General features: G+C 33.5%; 2 protein-coding genes across 2 annotated transcripts in view; both read right to left on the reverse strand.

The window, feature by feature from the left end:
• LOC21410115 (O-acyltransferase WSD1) overlaps positions 1 to 5,286 on the reverse strand; it is an 11,500-nt gene extending 6,214 nt beyond the window's left edge. The window contains exons 1-5 of the mRNA XM_010109608.2: positions 4,667 to 5,286; positions 3,410 to 3,776; positions 2,453 to 2,525; positions 1,965 to 2,032; positions 1,606 to 1,818 (exon numbers count right to left, since the gene is read on the reverse strand). Of these exons, the coding sequence (XP_010107910.1) occupies positions 1,606 to 1,818; positions 1,965 to 2,032; positions 2,453 to 2,525; positions 3,410 to 3,776; positions 4,667 to 5,058 (1,113 nt within the window). The 5' untranslated portion in view covers positions 5,059 to 5,286. The remainder of the gene's footprint in view (positions 1 to 1,605; positions 1,819 to 1,964; positions 2,033 to 2,452; positions 2,526 to 3,409; positions 3,777 to 4,666) is intronic.
• A 3,729-nt stretch (positions 5,287 to 9,015) lies between these two features.
• LOC21410116 (O-acyltransferase WSD1) lies at positions 9,016 to 12,338 on the reverse strand. Its single transcript, XM_024173232.1, has 7 exons — positions 11,912 to 12,338; positions 11,333 to 11,675; positions 10,838 to 10,910; positions 10,389 to 10,456; positions 9,879 to 10,091; positions 9,431 to 9,568; positions 9,016 to 9,285 (listed from the first exon to the last, which is right to left on the reverse strand). Exons 1-7 carry the CDS (start codon positions 12,298 to 12,300, stop codon positions 9,124 to 9,126), a joined length of 1,386 nt encoding a protein of 461 aa, XP_024029000.1. The 5' UTR covers positions 12,301 to 12,338; the 3' UTR covers positions 9,016 to 9,123.
• Between the last annotated feature and the right edge of the window lie 4,801 nt (positions 12,339 to 17,139).

Consider the following 17,139-nt stretch of genomic DNA (forward strand, 5'->3'; position numbering starts at 1 on the left):
GTATGAAGCAAAATATAGCACAGGTAAAAAAGAACAGGGAACTTCGTCGTCAACTACCAGTTCGGGGCCTAAAGGATTGTCGTGGAGTTTCTTGAAGAAGAAAGAGAAATTGGTAGGATCGTCCTCAACACAAGCGTCTACAGAACTAGTCAAATATTTTGAAGCAAATTTTGTAATCGATGACGACAAACTAGACATCTTACAGTGGTGGAAGAGCAAGACATATCGTTTTCCAACACTATCCATAATAGCTCGTGACATTCTGACAACTTCAGTGTCAACGGTAGCATCGGACCAAGCTTTTAGCGCAAGCAACTGAATTCTTGACGAGAAGAGAAGCAGAATGCATCCAGATATCTTGGAGGGACTAATGTGCGTTAAAGACTAGGAAAATGCCAGAAGACGAAAACAACAATACACAGATGATTCGATGCAAGAATATTTTTCTAACTTAGAAATAACAGAATCTTCTGGAAGCACTTAGGTTTGTAATTTACTATTCCTAGCTACTGCACTCTTTTTTCCTTCGCTAAGGTTTTGTCCCGATCTCTCCACGGGTTTTACTTAGCAAGGTTTTTAACGAGGCAGTCATTTATGTGTACTCCTATTACGTCAATTCAATAAAATCACATCTTTTGGGACACTTGATATTTTTTTTAATTAAATTAAAAAAAATACAAGGGCCTGGGCCCAGGCCCGGCCTTGGCCCTTATGGACTAGGGCCAGGGCCTGGACCGGGCCTGAGTTTTTCTTCTCAGGCCCGGCCCAGGCACGGCCTTGCACTGTGCAGGGCCGTGCCTGGCAAGGCCCAAGTTCGTGATGGGCCTAGGGTCAAGCGTGCCGTGCCGGCCCGGCACGGCACGTTTGACAACACTACTCAACCTGCTTCTCAAATTCTACTGTTTAACAATAGTTTTTAAAAATTGTTAAATAAGAACAAGAATTACCAAACACCCTAATCTACTGTAATTTCTTTAAAAAAGTTAAAAGCAGCTTTTAAAAGCAATGTTGAACGGGCCCTAAATAAGACAACTTTTTAGTTGCCCTAGTGCGGATCTTTTCCTAATAAATACACTAGAAATATGTTATGTAATAACTGATGCAGGCAGCTCCTACTGTTAGATTGAAATTTAAAAGATTTATGTCGATGAGATATTTGTTAGGAGTGTTGGGTGACATCTTTGATAAATACACTTTTAGGTTTATTTAATTTAAAAGCTCTTATGGTTATAGTCATCCTTTTGTTCTTTTGGCCGAAAGTCTCCTTTTGGCGTCTCCACTATAGGTAGTATGCAATTTAGATTAGCGTAGGTTATTTATTTTATTATTTTATTTTAGTTTATTACTATTTTCAAGTTCAAATGGGATTAGAACGTGAGTTTAGATAGGATTAGAATTTTAGGATTTTTCTTATTTGTATTCAGTTTTGCATTGCTAATAAAAGAAAAATCAGAGAACCTTCTCTTCACTTTTACTTATTCTTCGGTATTCATTCGAATCAACAATTTACTTAGTCACTTGATTTTCAGTATTTTTAGTGAATTACAAATTTATCATACGCTTGTGCTACATCAATAACACAAATTCTTTGCATTTAAAACTCACCTTTGATCCCAAGTAAGACATCACATTGCAACCAAATTTGTATGCGAAATGAGCCTCCATACATTGTTTCTTACGTTCAAGGATCACCTTAATTCTCCTCACATGGTACAGAGGATCAACACCACCTTTTTTATATTGAATGGGCAGGAGAATACCGCCAAATTTATTGCCCCAATGCAATTTTGGATTGTTTCTCGCCAAATCGGATGGTTCCTGATCATTAGATTAACCATCAATTACCATACAAATCACAAAAGAAGATTATTAATTAAGAGAATAGATAGATCATTGACAAAGTAAAGAGCGAATCAGTACAGAAAAGACACAAATAATTAAGAAAGGCGATGAACCATATGTACCTGCAGTCCTGGTTGTTTTCTTAAGTTTACAATGGTTAGCCCAGTAATTTGAAGTCCCTCTTGCAAAGCTAAATAATAAAAACAAAAACAAAAACAAAAAAATCCACTATAATTTAGCTTGGTGAATTAATTCTGTCCCTTTTGACCATCAGCTAATTTCAATTTAGACACCGTTTATTTCACCGATTCGAGTTTTCAGTTCTAAGATTTTACAGTTAAAATTTCTCAGAAAATGTCACATTTAATTTTTTTATTACAGTTAAAAACTCTAAAAAAATGTCACATCTCAACTCGAATTAAAAACTCGAATCTGTGAAACGAACGAAGTTTTAATATTTTGTCCAATCGAGAAATATATATATATATATATATATATGAGTAGAATTCTACTCAATGGTAATTTGAAAGTGAAGTAATTAATAATTATGCAAGTGCACTGATTTTCAGAGGAGTAATATGCTCCACTAATCTGATCTACAAAAATTTACCCTTTGGTGTTCGATGATCCAGATATTTTGATATGCCAGATGATATCACCCCAGAAAGAACATCATTAATGGTCTGCATGATGCCATAACAATTTGTCGAACCGTCATACTCGATGAATAAAAATATATTGAGACATTTTACAGGAAGAAAGAAAAAGAAAAAGAAAAATATGTTACACATCGCTTAGACAAAAGTCATTGTTGGGGACTTGATACATATATTTCTAGCTAAAAAAAGGAATAGTTATAAAAATATTCTTAGTGTTTAGTGAAATGGGACTTTTGATTTTGTGTTATAAATATCCCACTTTTGTAAACATAAAAAATTCTCTCATGCTTTCAAAATTAGTCAAATTTAAAATTTTAAAAAAAATCTCATAGATAACTCGATACAAAAAACTTAAATATAAAGAAAAACCAAAATGTTAAAAACATAACAAACTCCAAATCTAAACCCAACCATGTTAACGACAACAAAAACAAAAATCCTAAAAATAATCCGATTTTGGTTGTCATGATGGCGGCAGTCAATGAGACAGTGGGAGTTTAGCACAGCGTTGACGGCGATGAGGTTGTGGGAGTTAGGACTGAGGAAGAGAGAGGCAATTAAGAGAGGGGACTTTGAGAGAGAAAAAAAAAAACTGCACCACTTTAGTTTTTTTTTTTTTTTTTTTTTTTTTTGTAATTTATTATACTATTTTTAAAAAAATTCTTGGCGCTAATTTTGAATAATTCTTGTAGTGTTATTGTCAACGAGTACTTAATTGAAGGGGGCGATTTTTTATTTTTTATTTTTATGTTGCTTATAAAAACAAAAGGATGATTAAGTGGAAAACCGCAATTCTGATAAAAAAATAAAAATAAAAAAAACCGAAATAGTGCAACCATAATCTTTTAACACAAAACAAAAACAGCAAAACACGCACCGCACGCGCGCGCACACACACACACACTTACCGCGTCACCGACAGCTCTCTTGACGATCCTCATGTCCTCTAAACAAAACCTAGCAGTGGCGATCTTCCTCGGCCAGAGCTCAACCCCATCGCCGCCCGATATCGCCGTCTTACGATCACGAACCCAAAACAGCCTCATTACGATCTTCAACGCAAACATCAGACTATCCCACAAAACACCAACCTTCCTCAAGGGCGCCGCAGCCATGGCTGTCACAGTCCTGTTCCTCTGATCATCAGTACTTCTCCTCAGTGGAGCTATCGTCGGAGCGGCCTTCAGGTCGCTAGCTTTCCGGAAAACGGACAGCAATAATGACATTAATGAAGTCCCATCTGCCAAAGCGTGATGGACTTGAAAAACGACGCATCTGTAAGGATATAAAATCAGTAATGATTTTTATTCATGAGAGAAAAAAAAAACCGCTCTATGTGTACAAAGTACAGACTACATTAGAGAACTCTAGAAACAAATTGAATTTACACTTTATTATAAGTCATAAAAGTATACGGTGGTATTTATTAGGAAAATTTTATGACATGACATTTTTTTTTTTTTAATAATGTGGCCTGCCGTAAGCATTTTGAAACCAGCTTATTTATACATAATAATACATTCTATCTATTTATTGATTAGTACTGATGGTAACGACTAATAATAACTCGCGTATAAGGTACCAAACTAGGGTTTTAGAATCGGAATTATGATTCTGGTTTAAATTTGTAAAAAGTAAAAGAAGTAATTCTTGAAAATCAGTATTTGATTTGGATAGTTTTGATTCAAAGTTTGAATCTTGATGTGATGTTTAAAACCAGAACTATCCAAAAAAATAAAACCACCTTCCCCTGTAATTTTGGATGGTTTAAACCTCTGATTCTAATTCCGGTTCCAGAACAATAATTTAGACCCCAAGTTTAAACCTTAAATCATGGTTCTAGTTCTAAAATTAAAACCACCCTGACTTGAATCTTCATACCAAACGCAAGTCGTGACAATGATTTATAAAATACTGTATTATTCATGTTATACAAAAAAATTAATTAATCCTAAGAAAGTTTTATTAACAATTATACACTATTGTGATATATTTCTTATTGAATTAGTTGGATAGAAGAGAATGCATAGGCTAGATATAAACTAATAAAAAGAAGAAGAAAAAAAATTGTCTTAAGAAAAGGAAAAAAAAAAAAAAAAAAAAAAAGGAAAAAAAAAAAAAAAAAAAAAAAGCTACAAGCAGCAAACTATATCCGTTTCTTTCACCTGTGAGCCATCAGGAAGTGGATCTCCCACAGCGGCTTATCGGTGCTAAGCTCCGGGCCGGTCGACAAGTCGGCAAGGTACTCGTTGACAGCAGATTCATCATCATTAGCAGCGGAGGAAGAGACCGGAGACGCGATGACGATGAGGTGGCGGTCGAGGTTGACGGAGGTTTTACGCCAATGCTCGACGCCGTGGCGATCATGGACCAGGATGCTGCAGAATCTGGGGTGTTTGAGGAGGACTGAGGCTTGAATCGCGGACTTAACGGCCTCCACGTCGAGAGGTTTCTCGAAGCCAACGGCGCAATGGATTATATGCTTCAATTTCGGACGGACGCAGAGCCTTCCCGTTGGGGTTAGGGGCTCGTCGGAGTTGGTCGCCAGAGAGGCCATGTGTAAAAGAGTAGAGACGTGAGGAATAAATAGTGTGTGCTATTTAATAGAGCTTTGAGCAATATATGCTATATAGGAACTACATATAATGTCCTTCGAAAGAGAAATTAGGAACTATAATGATAATAGGTGTAAGTAGTTAGTCTTTTCTTTAAAAATTAGTGTTTGGTATGAAGTAATCTTTAGATGGGAACGAGAATCTGAGAAGATTCTCGTGTTTGGCACAAGAATTGCAATTTACATTTATGAGAAAGTGTGATCATGGAGGAGTTGGGCGGCCTGGTTTAATGCAGAGTGAAGAAATGAAATTTAGTCCCCCTATTTGGTTCACTACTATTTTCAATTTTCAGTACTTTTAGTGGTGGACCAAGTTCAAATTCGTGTTTAATAAGCATCTAGTTTAGATTTTATTTTCCGTTTAAAATGAGTAAGAATTGTCCAACTTAGAGTTTATGTCCCATCTATTTCAACTTTTAAACAAATTTTTATGCCTAGAAATATTCTCAATCTCTTTGCTCTCTGCAACTTTTCAAATAAAAATTAGAAAATTTTATTTTCTGTTTAAATTTACACTTAATTGTACATCCAAACACCAATTCTGATTATAATTTAAACCTCATGATTCAAAATTTTCAATTTAAACAGAATAAGCGTTTAATAAATCAACACAATTCAAAATATCAATCAAATGGAATAGTATTTTTCTCTCTATATATACATATATATAAAAATTTGATACGGACCTAAACAATCCAATATTTTTACTAAAAAAATAATACAATCCCCGTGTTGTGCATGATACTTTTGTTTGTTACGTTACCCAAATATTCACTAACAGTGTAATGAACATGGGTTTTTAGGGGGAAAGGGAATTTAATGAGGTGCTCAAATTCTTTTTTGTTCTTTTCCAAGGAAAGGGTATTTAAAGGGTCTTTTTCAAATTTTTCAATTTAAACAAAATAAACATTTAATAAATCAACACAATTAGAAATATCGAATCAAATGGAATAATATTTTTCTCTAAATATATACATATATAAAGTAAAATTTGATACGGACCTAAACAATCCAATATTTTTACTCGAAAAATAAAACAATCCCATGTTGTGCGTGATACTTTTGTATGTTACGTTACCCAAATATTCAGGTTAACGGTGTAATGGACGTGGGTTTTTAGGGGGAAAGGGTATTTAATGAAGCGCTCAAATTCTTTTTTGTTCTTTTTCAAGGAAAGGGTATTTAATGAGGTAATTAGAATGCAACTACCTGCCCTTTTCGTTTCTGCATATAACTACCAATTTTTTGGGAATTCAACAATGAAAGCCGCGACCCCACGAAGTCTAAAGGTCGCCAAGAAAATAAATAAGTGGTCCATTTTTACTTCCTGTGATTCTCTAAATGTCCCTGAAAATAAGTGGTCTATAAACAACGATTGAGTACGATAAATAAATGACGATTTTTAGGGACTTTTAAAAAAAAAAAAAAAAAAAAAAAAACAGCCTACCAGTAGAATCAATACAATTTGCTCTGGTTAAAATCATATCAAATTAAAAAAATATGTAGAATAAACAGTTTTAATACAGATCTTACAATTGAAAAGTAGATAACTATTGATTGTTCATTTTTTCTAATCCTATTAAAAAACTCTCCAATTTTTATAGTAGGGCAGACTTTTTTGCTCTACATGTAAATAATGTTATTTTAACTGTTAAATTAACATTTTAACAGTTAGATATGTGAGTATTCATGTTAAAAATTTAAGACATCGCACGACACAAAACTATTTTCAATCACAAATTTAATCGTTGAAAAGTTAATCTCACAGTAAAACAGTATTACCTACCGATAGGCTAAAAAAGCTGGTTCTGCCATAGATATTGCCTAAATATATAATACTCTCGACGGCTTATAGTTTTTTCACTATCTTTTTGTACACTTTTTTAAAATTCCTTGAGGCTAGATCTAAGCGTATCGTTAATATAATGTCAAATTAGTATGGTAATATTAACATTTAAGTACCAAAAATATTGTTAATTTTGGTACTGTATTTGGCTTATGCTATACTTAGTGGATTTGATACACGTGTAACATATATATACTAAATTTTGGCATTTGATTGATGTCAAAACTTTTCATTTATTACACTATCGACCTTTTAAATTTATTTTAAAATAATTTTTATAACAACTCTTAAAACTTATTATTATGACAAAAAAAAAATATAACATTAGAAATAACATTATACATTGCAACACAAAATATAGTAGCACATCAAAGTTCTATTTTCACATTTTTTAATGTCAAACATAGAATTAGCATTTAGAGCATCTCAAATGCAATGTTAAATTAGTGTGACGGTGTCAAATTTTTGTAGTTGAGTAAGAAAATCACTTTCGAGTACAATGTCATTCTTGATGTTAAATTTAGCATATATTATGACAATGTCATTCTTGATGTAAAATTTAACATATATTATGACAATGTCATTCTTGATGTTAAATTTAGCATATATTATGATTGGTGGTAAATTATTTGGCACCGAATAGCATATGCGAAAATTTTGACATTTGATTGTCATTAGTTGATATATATAGTTACTTCTTTTAAATCATCATTATTGACATTTTCAAATCATTTTAAAACTAAAGTTTTATTTTATACAACGTTTAAAGCTTAAAGAATATTATGACAAAAGTTTACTTTATACAACATTTAAAGCATAAAGAATATTATGACAAAAACAAAATGTAGCATTTAAAGTAAGTAGTATTATACAAGAGAGAACAAATCAAAATAGCATGCCAAACATGCTATTGGTGTCATATTTATAACATTGACGTTAATGTGTGCATATTCGATCGGGTTAGTATTTACATCTGAGATGGTGATCTAATCCATCTTTTTTTAATATTATTATTTTCTGGAAGGAACTTCGTTACGCAAAGAAAACGAATGGAACAATTAAGCAAGGAAGGAATAATTAATTAATTTAGGATCCCATTCCACATATATGGTCCCGAGCTACAGAAACCGGAAAAAGAAATATCCTTAAACGTCCTTGGCAAATTAAATTATGAGCTACAATAGTAGAACATCACAGATGGAAACTGGTCAACAATTACACACACACAATATATATATATATATATACATACATATATATATATATAGCAGATTAATTAAGCATGCAGGAATGGCAGTGCGAGAAAAGGCAGTCTCTGGTGGTCCTGCAGTGGCGATCTGCAGCTGGATTTTTAAGAGCATTAATAATGAACAAGATCACGTGGTGTTGCCACCTTGCTTTCTTTGAAAATGAGATGGCGGTGTCGTCTTATATATCTATAGGAGAGGTGAATTCTTAACTTTTTTTTTTTTTAAATATATACGGCTTCAAAGTGGTCTTTTATTCCACTATATAGATATAGATATGATTACACGGAAGGTGGTCTTTTGTAAGTTTTCTGTGGATGAGGGGAGCTAATATCATGTACCGCTTGTTAAAATTCAGGGGCCAAAATGATAAAAAGTACAAAGTTCAGGATGAAGTTTCAATATAAATCTAACTAATTTAATCTTCTTTTACCTAAGCTTTAGCTTTTCTTTCAAATTCACCTCTACCAGTTTAAGTAATTTTTTTTTTCTCTCTAAGTATATTTTTTCTTGGATGAGTTAATCTTTAACTAATTTTTAACATAAAAAATGTTAATATTATGGCAATTCAATCGAGTACGATGATCACTTTCATGAATTTATTGATTTTGCAGAGAAAGAATATTGAAATAGAACTACGCAAACTAAATTGTAGCAGAACAATTGAGATGAAAAACAAGTTAGAATCATTTTCTAAGACCATGTTGAAAACGGGTTAATTTGCTGTTATAATTATAGCATTATACATTGAAGTAGAAAACAAAACAATGACAACTAATATAACACTTTCGCCCAATTGCGGTAATTTGATATGTTACTTTTGCTAGCAATGTGGAAGAGCAAATCCAATTGTTTCATTTTGATGTGAATGTGATCAAACTATTTGGTTCTTTTTTCTTGAAAAAGCAAAAAGTCCTAACTGGATTCAACAATGGTGGCTAAGGCTGCTTCTTTCATTTCAACCAAGGCATCTTCAAAGCACTGAGCAAGAAATTCAGGGTCCGGAATTATATCTTTGGCCACCAAGATTTGCATGTCTGCCCTTTCAGCATAGCTCAACATGTGGACTATCAATGCCTGCATTTCCAACTCACAAATACAATTATTATATATCATTATTTATAAATTTCATTATTGTGATAAATATCCATCAAATTATTATTTTTTTGGACATATATATAAATATGTAGGAATTAACAGTGAAGTTATAAGAGGCATGTACATGAGGCAAACTTGATATATTTACTCTGATGTAAGTCACAGGGTTGTCTCCAATTGCAACGTGTTCTTGTGGGCCAACCATATTGGAGATGGTAAGACTAGTGTTGGAAAGAACCCTGTAAGTAACGAGACCAGCAACCTACAACACAAAGACGAAAGAAGTAATAGAAAGAGACTTAAAAGCTGGTTGAATTAGATATCAACTTTTCTAATTAATCTTTTTTTTTTGTTTTTTTTGTTTGTTTTCCTCCTCCTTAGAGAGCTTTTATGTTGGAGACTAATTTGCATCAGTATCGCGTGTCTTTGAATGTTGCATCAAATCGAAAATATTGAAACAAAAAAAATGGAATTTGATGATTGGTCCTAAACTATAAATACCAATAAAGGATTTTTCTTTTTTTGTTACCAATGGCAGCATTAAGCCAATTTCTTCCTCTTTTAATACTCACCTTTGCTCCCAAATAAGTCATTATATTGTTCCTGGCTTTGTATGCGAAATTAGCCTCCATACATTTTTTCTTGCGTTCAAGGGTCACCTTAACTCTCCTGACGTGTTCTAGAGGATTAGGACCACATCTTTTATACTGAATGGGCAAGAGAATAGTGCCAAATTTGTTGCCCCAATTCAATAGTGATTTGCTTCTCGTCAAGTCGGATGGTTCCTGATCATATACAAGAACAATCAATTTCCATAATTCAATTTTTTTTAGACCTTGGATGATGAAAGAAAAGAAAGAATCATAACTACCGAATTTTTTCGGCTAGAAGTCTAACTTTTATTTTAAGAGCAAACATGGTTTTTTGTTTTTTTGTTTTTCATCTTCTAATGACTAATATTTGGACTCCATAATACATCTCATTTCATTATTGTCACATTAAGATAAATAGATCCTTGAGAAAGCAAAGAGAGGAATATAATTAGCATAGAAAAAGGATGGAGGAGGGTGGAACATATGTACCTGCAGTCCTGGTTGTTTTCTTAAATTTACCATGGCTACCCCCGTAATTTGGTGTCCCTCTTGCAAAGCTAACAAAAAGAAACGCAACATTAATTTATCTTCGTGAATTAATTTTGCCTCTTACTAATTTTGTTTAGCATTTTTCCAAATTACGCATAATTGGCATATATAGCATATATGAGTACTAGAAATATTAGACTTTATTATGAAAGTGCAAGGAATTTTGCTAGTTTTACTAGTCTTTAGGGAAGAACAAAATACTTCATATAGGGATCCGTTTAGTTCGCTGATTCGAGTTTTTAATTCGAGTTGAGATGCGACTTTATGTGAGAGCTTTTTACTGTAACAAAAAAGTTAGATGTGATTGTTTCTAAGAGCTTTTTACTATAGCAAAACTTGAATTCTAAACTCGAATCGGTGAAATGAACGGGACCTTAGAAAATGTTTACCTTTTGGTGTTCGGTGATCCAGATATCTTGATAGCCCGGATGATATCACCCCGGAAAAAACATCATTGATAGTCTGCATAATGCCATAATTATAGATTTCGTTAAGTCTCACAAATATAAAACTATATATATATAATTAATAAAATTCCATTCAATAAAAAGAAAAGAAAAAAAAATCATAATTGACTTATATATTCACACTACTGATGAGAGAAAAGTGTGAGTGAGCACCCATGAGAAATAGCTAGCAAGGAAAAAGTCATGAAATAATAATATATATTTCCACCTAAAAATTGTTCCTGCTTTTCTTTTTCAGATCTAATTTAAAACTACAGTATTATTAAAAAAGGGAAATTGTAACATATTAATTCCCGAAGTTCTTAGTGGACCCATTCAAAATAAATAATAATAAAAAAACCGAAATAGTGGGATCATAATCTTTTAACACAAAACAAAAAACAGCAAAACACGAACCGCATGCACACACACACTTACCGCATCACCAACAGCTCTCTTGACGATCCTCATGTCCTCTAAACAAAACCTAGCAGTGGCGATCTTCCTCGGCCAGAGCTCAACCCCATCGCCGCCCGATATCGCCGTCTTACGATCACTAACCCACAACACCCTCATCCCTAACATCAAACCATACCACAAAACAACAACCTTCCGCACAATCCCTTCCCATATCGTTGTTGCCGCCATACTCCTCTTCTTCCTCAACGGCGCTATCGTTGGAGGGGCATTCAGGTCGCTGGCCTTCCGGAAAACGGACAACAATAACGACATGAATGAAGTCCCGTCTGTGAGAGCGTGATGGACTTGGAAGATTATGCATCTGCGATGCCGAATCGATAAAATTAATGATAATTTTTGGTCTTATCTATATATATCATTGAATAAGAGTGAAAAAAATACTCATTTGTATAAATGTGAAAAAATTAAAGTCCGACAATTCAAATCCTTCAGGACGTAGAATTGATCATGCATGACACAAACTCAATCCTTTCGTTTAATCTTTAGCGAGAAAAAAAAAAAAAAAAGAAAAGAAAATCCGTTTGGTTCAACTCTTACCTGTGAGCCATTAGGAAGTGGATCTCCCACAGCGGCTTATCGGCACTTAGCCCCGCCCCTATCGACAAGTCTGCGAGGTACTCGTTGACGGCAGATTCATCATCGGCGGCTGATGAAGATACCAAAGAGTCGATGACGATGAGGTGGCGGTCGAGGTTGACGGAGGTTTTGTGCCAATGCTCGACGCCATGGCGATCATGGACCATGAGGCTGCAGAATCTGGGGTGTTTAAGGAGAACTGATGCTTGAATCGCGGCCTTCACGGCCTCAACATTGATAGGGTTCTTGAAGCCGACGGCGCAGTAGATTTCTTGCTTCAATTCCTGACGGAGAAAGAGCCTCCCTGTCGGGGAAAGAGGCTCGTCGGTGTCGCTTGCTGGTAAGGCCATGGGAGATAGACGTGGGGATTTAAATTTAATGTGTAAGAATTTTGGTACGTGTGTAGAGGGTTTATAAGGAGTAGCGTTTGTTTGCTGTCACTTTAAAAACAAATTGTGATCATGCGATACATGCCGGGAATGGTGATTTGGATATCGTGTCGGACTAGAACTTTATACTTTTCCTTAAATAAAAACGAAGAATTTGATGGACATAAACAATTAATCCATTATGTTACTAAAATAAATAAATAAATAAATAAATCTAATAATACAGATAATACGTGCATTACCTCGTATTCTTGGAATAGAAGGAGTAATATGTTGAACAAAATTTAAGTCCCAAAACTTCATATAGAAACTAGAACTCGTAATTTATAGTAGTGATTTTGGAGGCTACACTATAGAAGAACTATGTAATATGCTTTGAAAAGGGTTGAAATAATCATACATCTTAATTTTTATTTATTGAATAATAATAATAATAATAATAATAATAATAATAAAAGTAACAGTCCGTTTGACGCTAATAAAAAACTGAAAAAGTTTTAACCGATAAGATTTTTTTTAAGCCTCATATAATGATGAGAGATTTTGTCCACATATTCAGAACTTTACAAAGGAATTTACATTCCATAGTGCCCCAATCCATTAAATCGCATCAGCCGTTTAGCCACTCAACTTCATCCAAAATCTTCACGTACAATATTTTGACCCTTGATAATGAAAGTAAGGAGGCATACTCAACTGCAATGATCTTAATTCTTTCTTTTTCTCATTAGTGGTAGAGGCCATGTAAAATTGGGGCTAGGTGGGGGAATTTGGCTCTATTTTTTTATGGGAGTCATTTTCATATACCTGCTGAGCAACAACTCATATGTATCATGTATGTGCTGTGAATGTGACATTTCATAACGTTTGTACTAATCTCCCGAGAAGTTCGTTTCTGGTCTACCTTTTTTTCTTTTGTTTTGAGGAATGATTTCCAAGGAGACTACAAGTCAAGAAATTGGTATTGGGTTAAAGAATGGGCCTGTTTTTCCACAAGATACTCTTTGTTGATGGAAAAATAAATAAATAACTGCTAGAAACTGTGCATGTGGAAAGTTTAGTGAGAGAGAGAAGGATATGATCAGATGAGAATTTCAGTGGGAGGAAACAATTACAGAAATAGCGGCAAGAATATTAAGTGTCAAACTTAGAGACAAATAAAAAGCCCATGAAACATAATGATGTAGCTTTTTACAAAATTTGGTGATTCTTTAAAACATAAAACTCTAACCATATAAGAAAAGACTTCTAAAAAGTAGTTTACTAGATGTTTCCTCAACCATTCCACTTGTATCATATACATTCATTCACCGTTAAAACACTGTAGTTCAATGAAAACGACACTTAGTTCGTGTATGTTTTATACTTTGCCACATTGCCCACTTGTAAACTCATGTACGTTCTCATTACAGAGAATTATAAAGACACATGAAATGCAAGAAAACATTAAATTTTGACAATTGATTATTCTTAAGAATAGCAAAAGATCACTTTTAAAATCGCACTAAATGTCTTTATATAATTTCATTCATATTTATTGTCCATTAATATTCCGTTACTACATAAACCTTGAGTAAGATGAAAGAGACTACTAGTTAGGCCCTCCTTCAACCATATTCATCGACTCATTAAAACTCTGTCGTTTAGTGAAAACGACACTTAAATATTCACACACGTGTCATATACTTTGCCACATCGCCCATTTCATGACCCTGGGGAATTTAACTGATGAAAAAAATAATAATAATAATAAATAATAATAACACTTAAAAAAGCTTTTTACAAAATAATAATAATATCCAAAATCACTACTATAAATTATGAGTTCTAGTTTCTAGTTTCTAATAGTTCTATAGTTTTTATCCGTCTCAAGAACTTTTTTCCAGGTTATGTTTGTAAGGATAAATAAAAAGAGAAAATTGTTGACTTTATCTTTAGAGCGTAGGGGTTTTGATTTTTACCTCTTATTCCTAGTTAATACTTTTTAACTAATATTGTTATTGAACTAAAAATATATTAATTAAGAGTAAGAAATACAAATCCAAAACAATGCTTTAAGATGTATTCATCTCCTTTACCTTAAATAAAATGAAAAATGTTTAGAGGCATCAAACGATGCTAACAATTACTAATAAAAAGTGGTCTCCACTTATAGATCCATAATGCGGGACCTACTATTTATTGGTGAGTGGTGCTAAATCACCGGTGAGTGTCCTGTAGCATTGTTCAAATAAAATGGCCCAAGAGTTTAATTGGACTAAATAGAATAGGTTCGTTTATAGTCCTCGCCTTTCAAAACATGGCCCGTGTAGTAGAGATTCTTAAAACATAGCTTGTAGCTAATGGTGGCATATTTAGCTACAAAATCAAATTTTTGTAGCTAGGTAATTTTAATGTCGACGATGTAGTTACGACCTAACTACAAATAAAAAATTTGTAGTTAATTATTTTAGTTACAAAATTTTAACATTTAGCTACAAAAGTGATTTGTAGCTAAATCCAAATTTTCTTGCACGTAGGGTTATTATTTTTATCTATGAAGTTCTTACTGTTTTTTTTTAATACTTTCTGTTTTCATCTATCTTGCCAAACAGAATATATGAAATTTAAGGTCGGATTTGGCTTTTTTTGGGCCTCACTACTCACTAGTATATTACTGGTTATGTATTGTACAAATACCCACCCATTTTGCTGATTTAGGTTGTGTTTGGTATGGGAGTTTAAATTAGGGTGGTTTTAGTTTTGAAACTAGAACCATGATTTATAGTTTGAACTTGGGGTCCAAACTATAGTTCTGGAACCGGAATCAGAACCAGAGGTTTGAACCATCTAAGATCAAGGGGAAGGTGGTTTTATTTTTTGGGGTGGTTCTGGTTTAAAACATCACATTATTGATTGCAACTGCCTCTCGCTTCCTTGATCACTCTCTCTATACTTCCAGATCTACTTTCTCTCTTTGCATTTGCCCTATGTCGAGTTTCTGCGCGATCTCGAAGACTCCGGAGCAAGAGAAGATACACTAAAGAGATGATCATCACTACTTGATTGCAACCGCCTCGTTATTCCGACCAAGGATCGCCGGGGTCACTGTCGGTCGAGATCTGCTCGCAATGGTGAAGCATACTTACGAAACTCTGTTGGGACACAAATCGGGTTCAGAGGAGAGAGAAAGACGCGACGTGCGCAAGGATTTGAGGAGAGAGACACTGGCTTGCGCGAGGATCCGTGGATAGAGAGACACCTGCAAGCACGAACCATATTCTGACATAGGCCGTCACGAACTAGATGTGTTGGGAACCAGTCCGGCGAGCCATGCTAGTTGCCGAGTCGGCAGCCAGATTTTCGGACTCGAGTAAATATGTTATTTACCGGTATTTACGGGTAAATACACTATATAACAGTCAGTAACGCCTGCGGCCAGATTTTTGAATCAATATGGTATTTAAATACGATATTTACCAATTGTCGATGCTGATAATCAGATTTTTAGATAAATATAATATTTATGAGTAAATATGATATTTACTGATAAATATGACACTTTCTGATAAATACAATACTTGTCGGTCACCATCTCCGGCGATTAGATTCACAAATAAATATAATATTTATGAGTAAATATGATATTTACTTGTAAATACAATATTTATCAATCTTCAAGGCTGATGATTGGATTTTTAGATAAGTATTTACGATTAAATACGATATTTATCGGTAAATATTAAGTAAATACAATATTTACCAGGTCGCTGACTTCAACTTCTGCAGTTAGATTTTTAGGTAAATACAATATTTATTGATAAATATGGTATTTACTGGTAAATACAGTATTTATCGGTCGTCGGCACCGGCAGTTGTTTACCGGAACCAGCCGCCGATTACCGACACTAGGCATGGTGGACCTAACTAGGAGAAGGAGAGGTATAGAAAGGAGGTCATTTCACCTATTCAAATTTAGAATTTGAGTTTTGTTATAGTTAAACTTGTTCTTTTGGAGTTTAACTTGAGTATAATTCTTGAGTTGAATTTGAGTTATAACTTGAGTTGAACTTGTAACTTGAGTTTGTGTTTGGTTGTGTACATTTGAGTTATGGTTTGAGATAAGAATCTTTTTGAGTTTGTGTTTGAGTGAGTCAAAACTTGAATTTGTGTTTAGATAGTATTTTAAAAAAAAACTCAATGCTGATGAAAATTTTTAATATGGTATATAGGTCGGGTTTTATTCGTCTTTTCATTGTCAACGCATAGAAAAAAAAATCATCTCAATCAGAATTAAAACGAAAAAGTTATAGTATTTTTAAGAATAGAAAAAATATTGTTAATTAATTTGAGTTCGAGTTTCTGAACTCGAGTTGAAGGGAAACTTGAACTCGAGTTTTAGTCATAAACTCGAGTTTGAACTCGAGTTTAAACTAGAGTTTAAACTTAAAAGAACATGAACTCGAATAAAGTTATAACTCGAGTTGCCTTTTTTTGAGTTTTTCACTCAAAAGAACAAGCCTAAAAGCTCTCAGAAATAGTCACATCTAATTTTTTTGCTACAGTAAAAAGCTCTCACATAAAGTCACATCTCAACTCGAATTAAAAATTTGAATCAGCGAACTAAATAGACCAAATGTTTGAAACCTAAAATATCAAATTATGCAATAATCTACCTATTTTAAAAAAATATATATGTTACAATTTATTAAACTTCTTATTAAATATGTTATTTCTCTCATTCTCTCAAAAAATTATTATGTTATGTATTTAGCAAGCTGATTATTAATTTAGTACATTGTCCCAAATCGAGATCGGAAG

Source organism: Morus notabilis, unplaced genomic scaffold (genome assembly GCF_000414095.1).
Source record: "Morus notabilis unplaced genomic scaffold, ASM41409v2 Scaffold45, whole genome shotgun sequence".
Lineage (NCBI taxonomy): Eukaryota > Viridiplantae > Streptophyta > Magnoliopsida > Rosales > Moraceae > Morus > Morus notabilis.

Coding starts and splice junctions, on each gene's coding strand:
- LOC21410116 (XM_024173232.1), bottom strand. CDS start 12,300: ATGGCCTTACCAGCAAGCGACACCGACGAGCCTCTTTCCCCGACAGGG. Junction 10,092..10,388: donor GAAAACAACCAGGACTGCAG/GTACATATGTTC, acceptor GTATATGATCAG/GAACCATCCGACTTGACGAG. Junction 9,286..9,430: donor ATATATCAAGTTTGCCTCAT/GTACATGCCTCT, acceptor TTGGAAATGCAG/GCATTGATAGTCCACATGTT.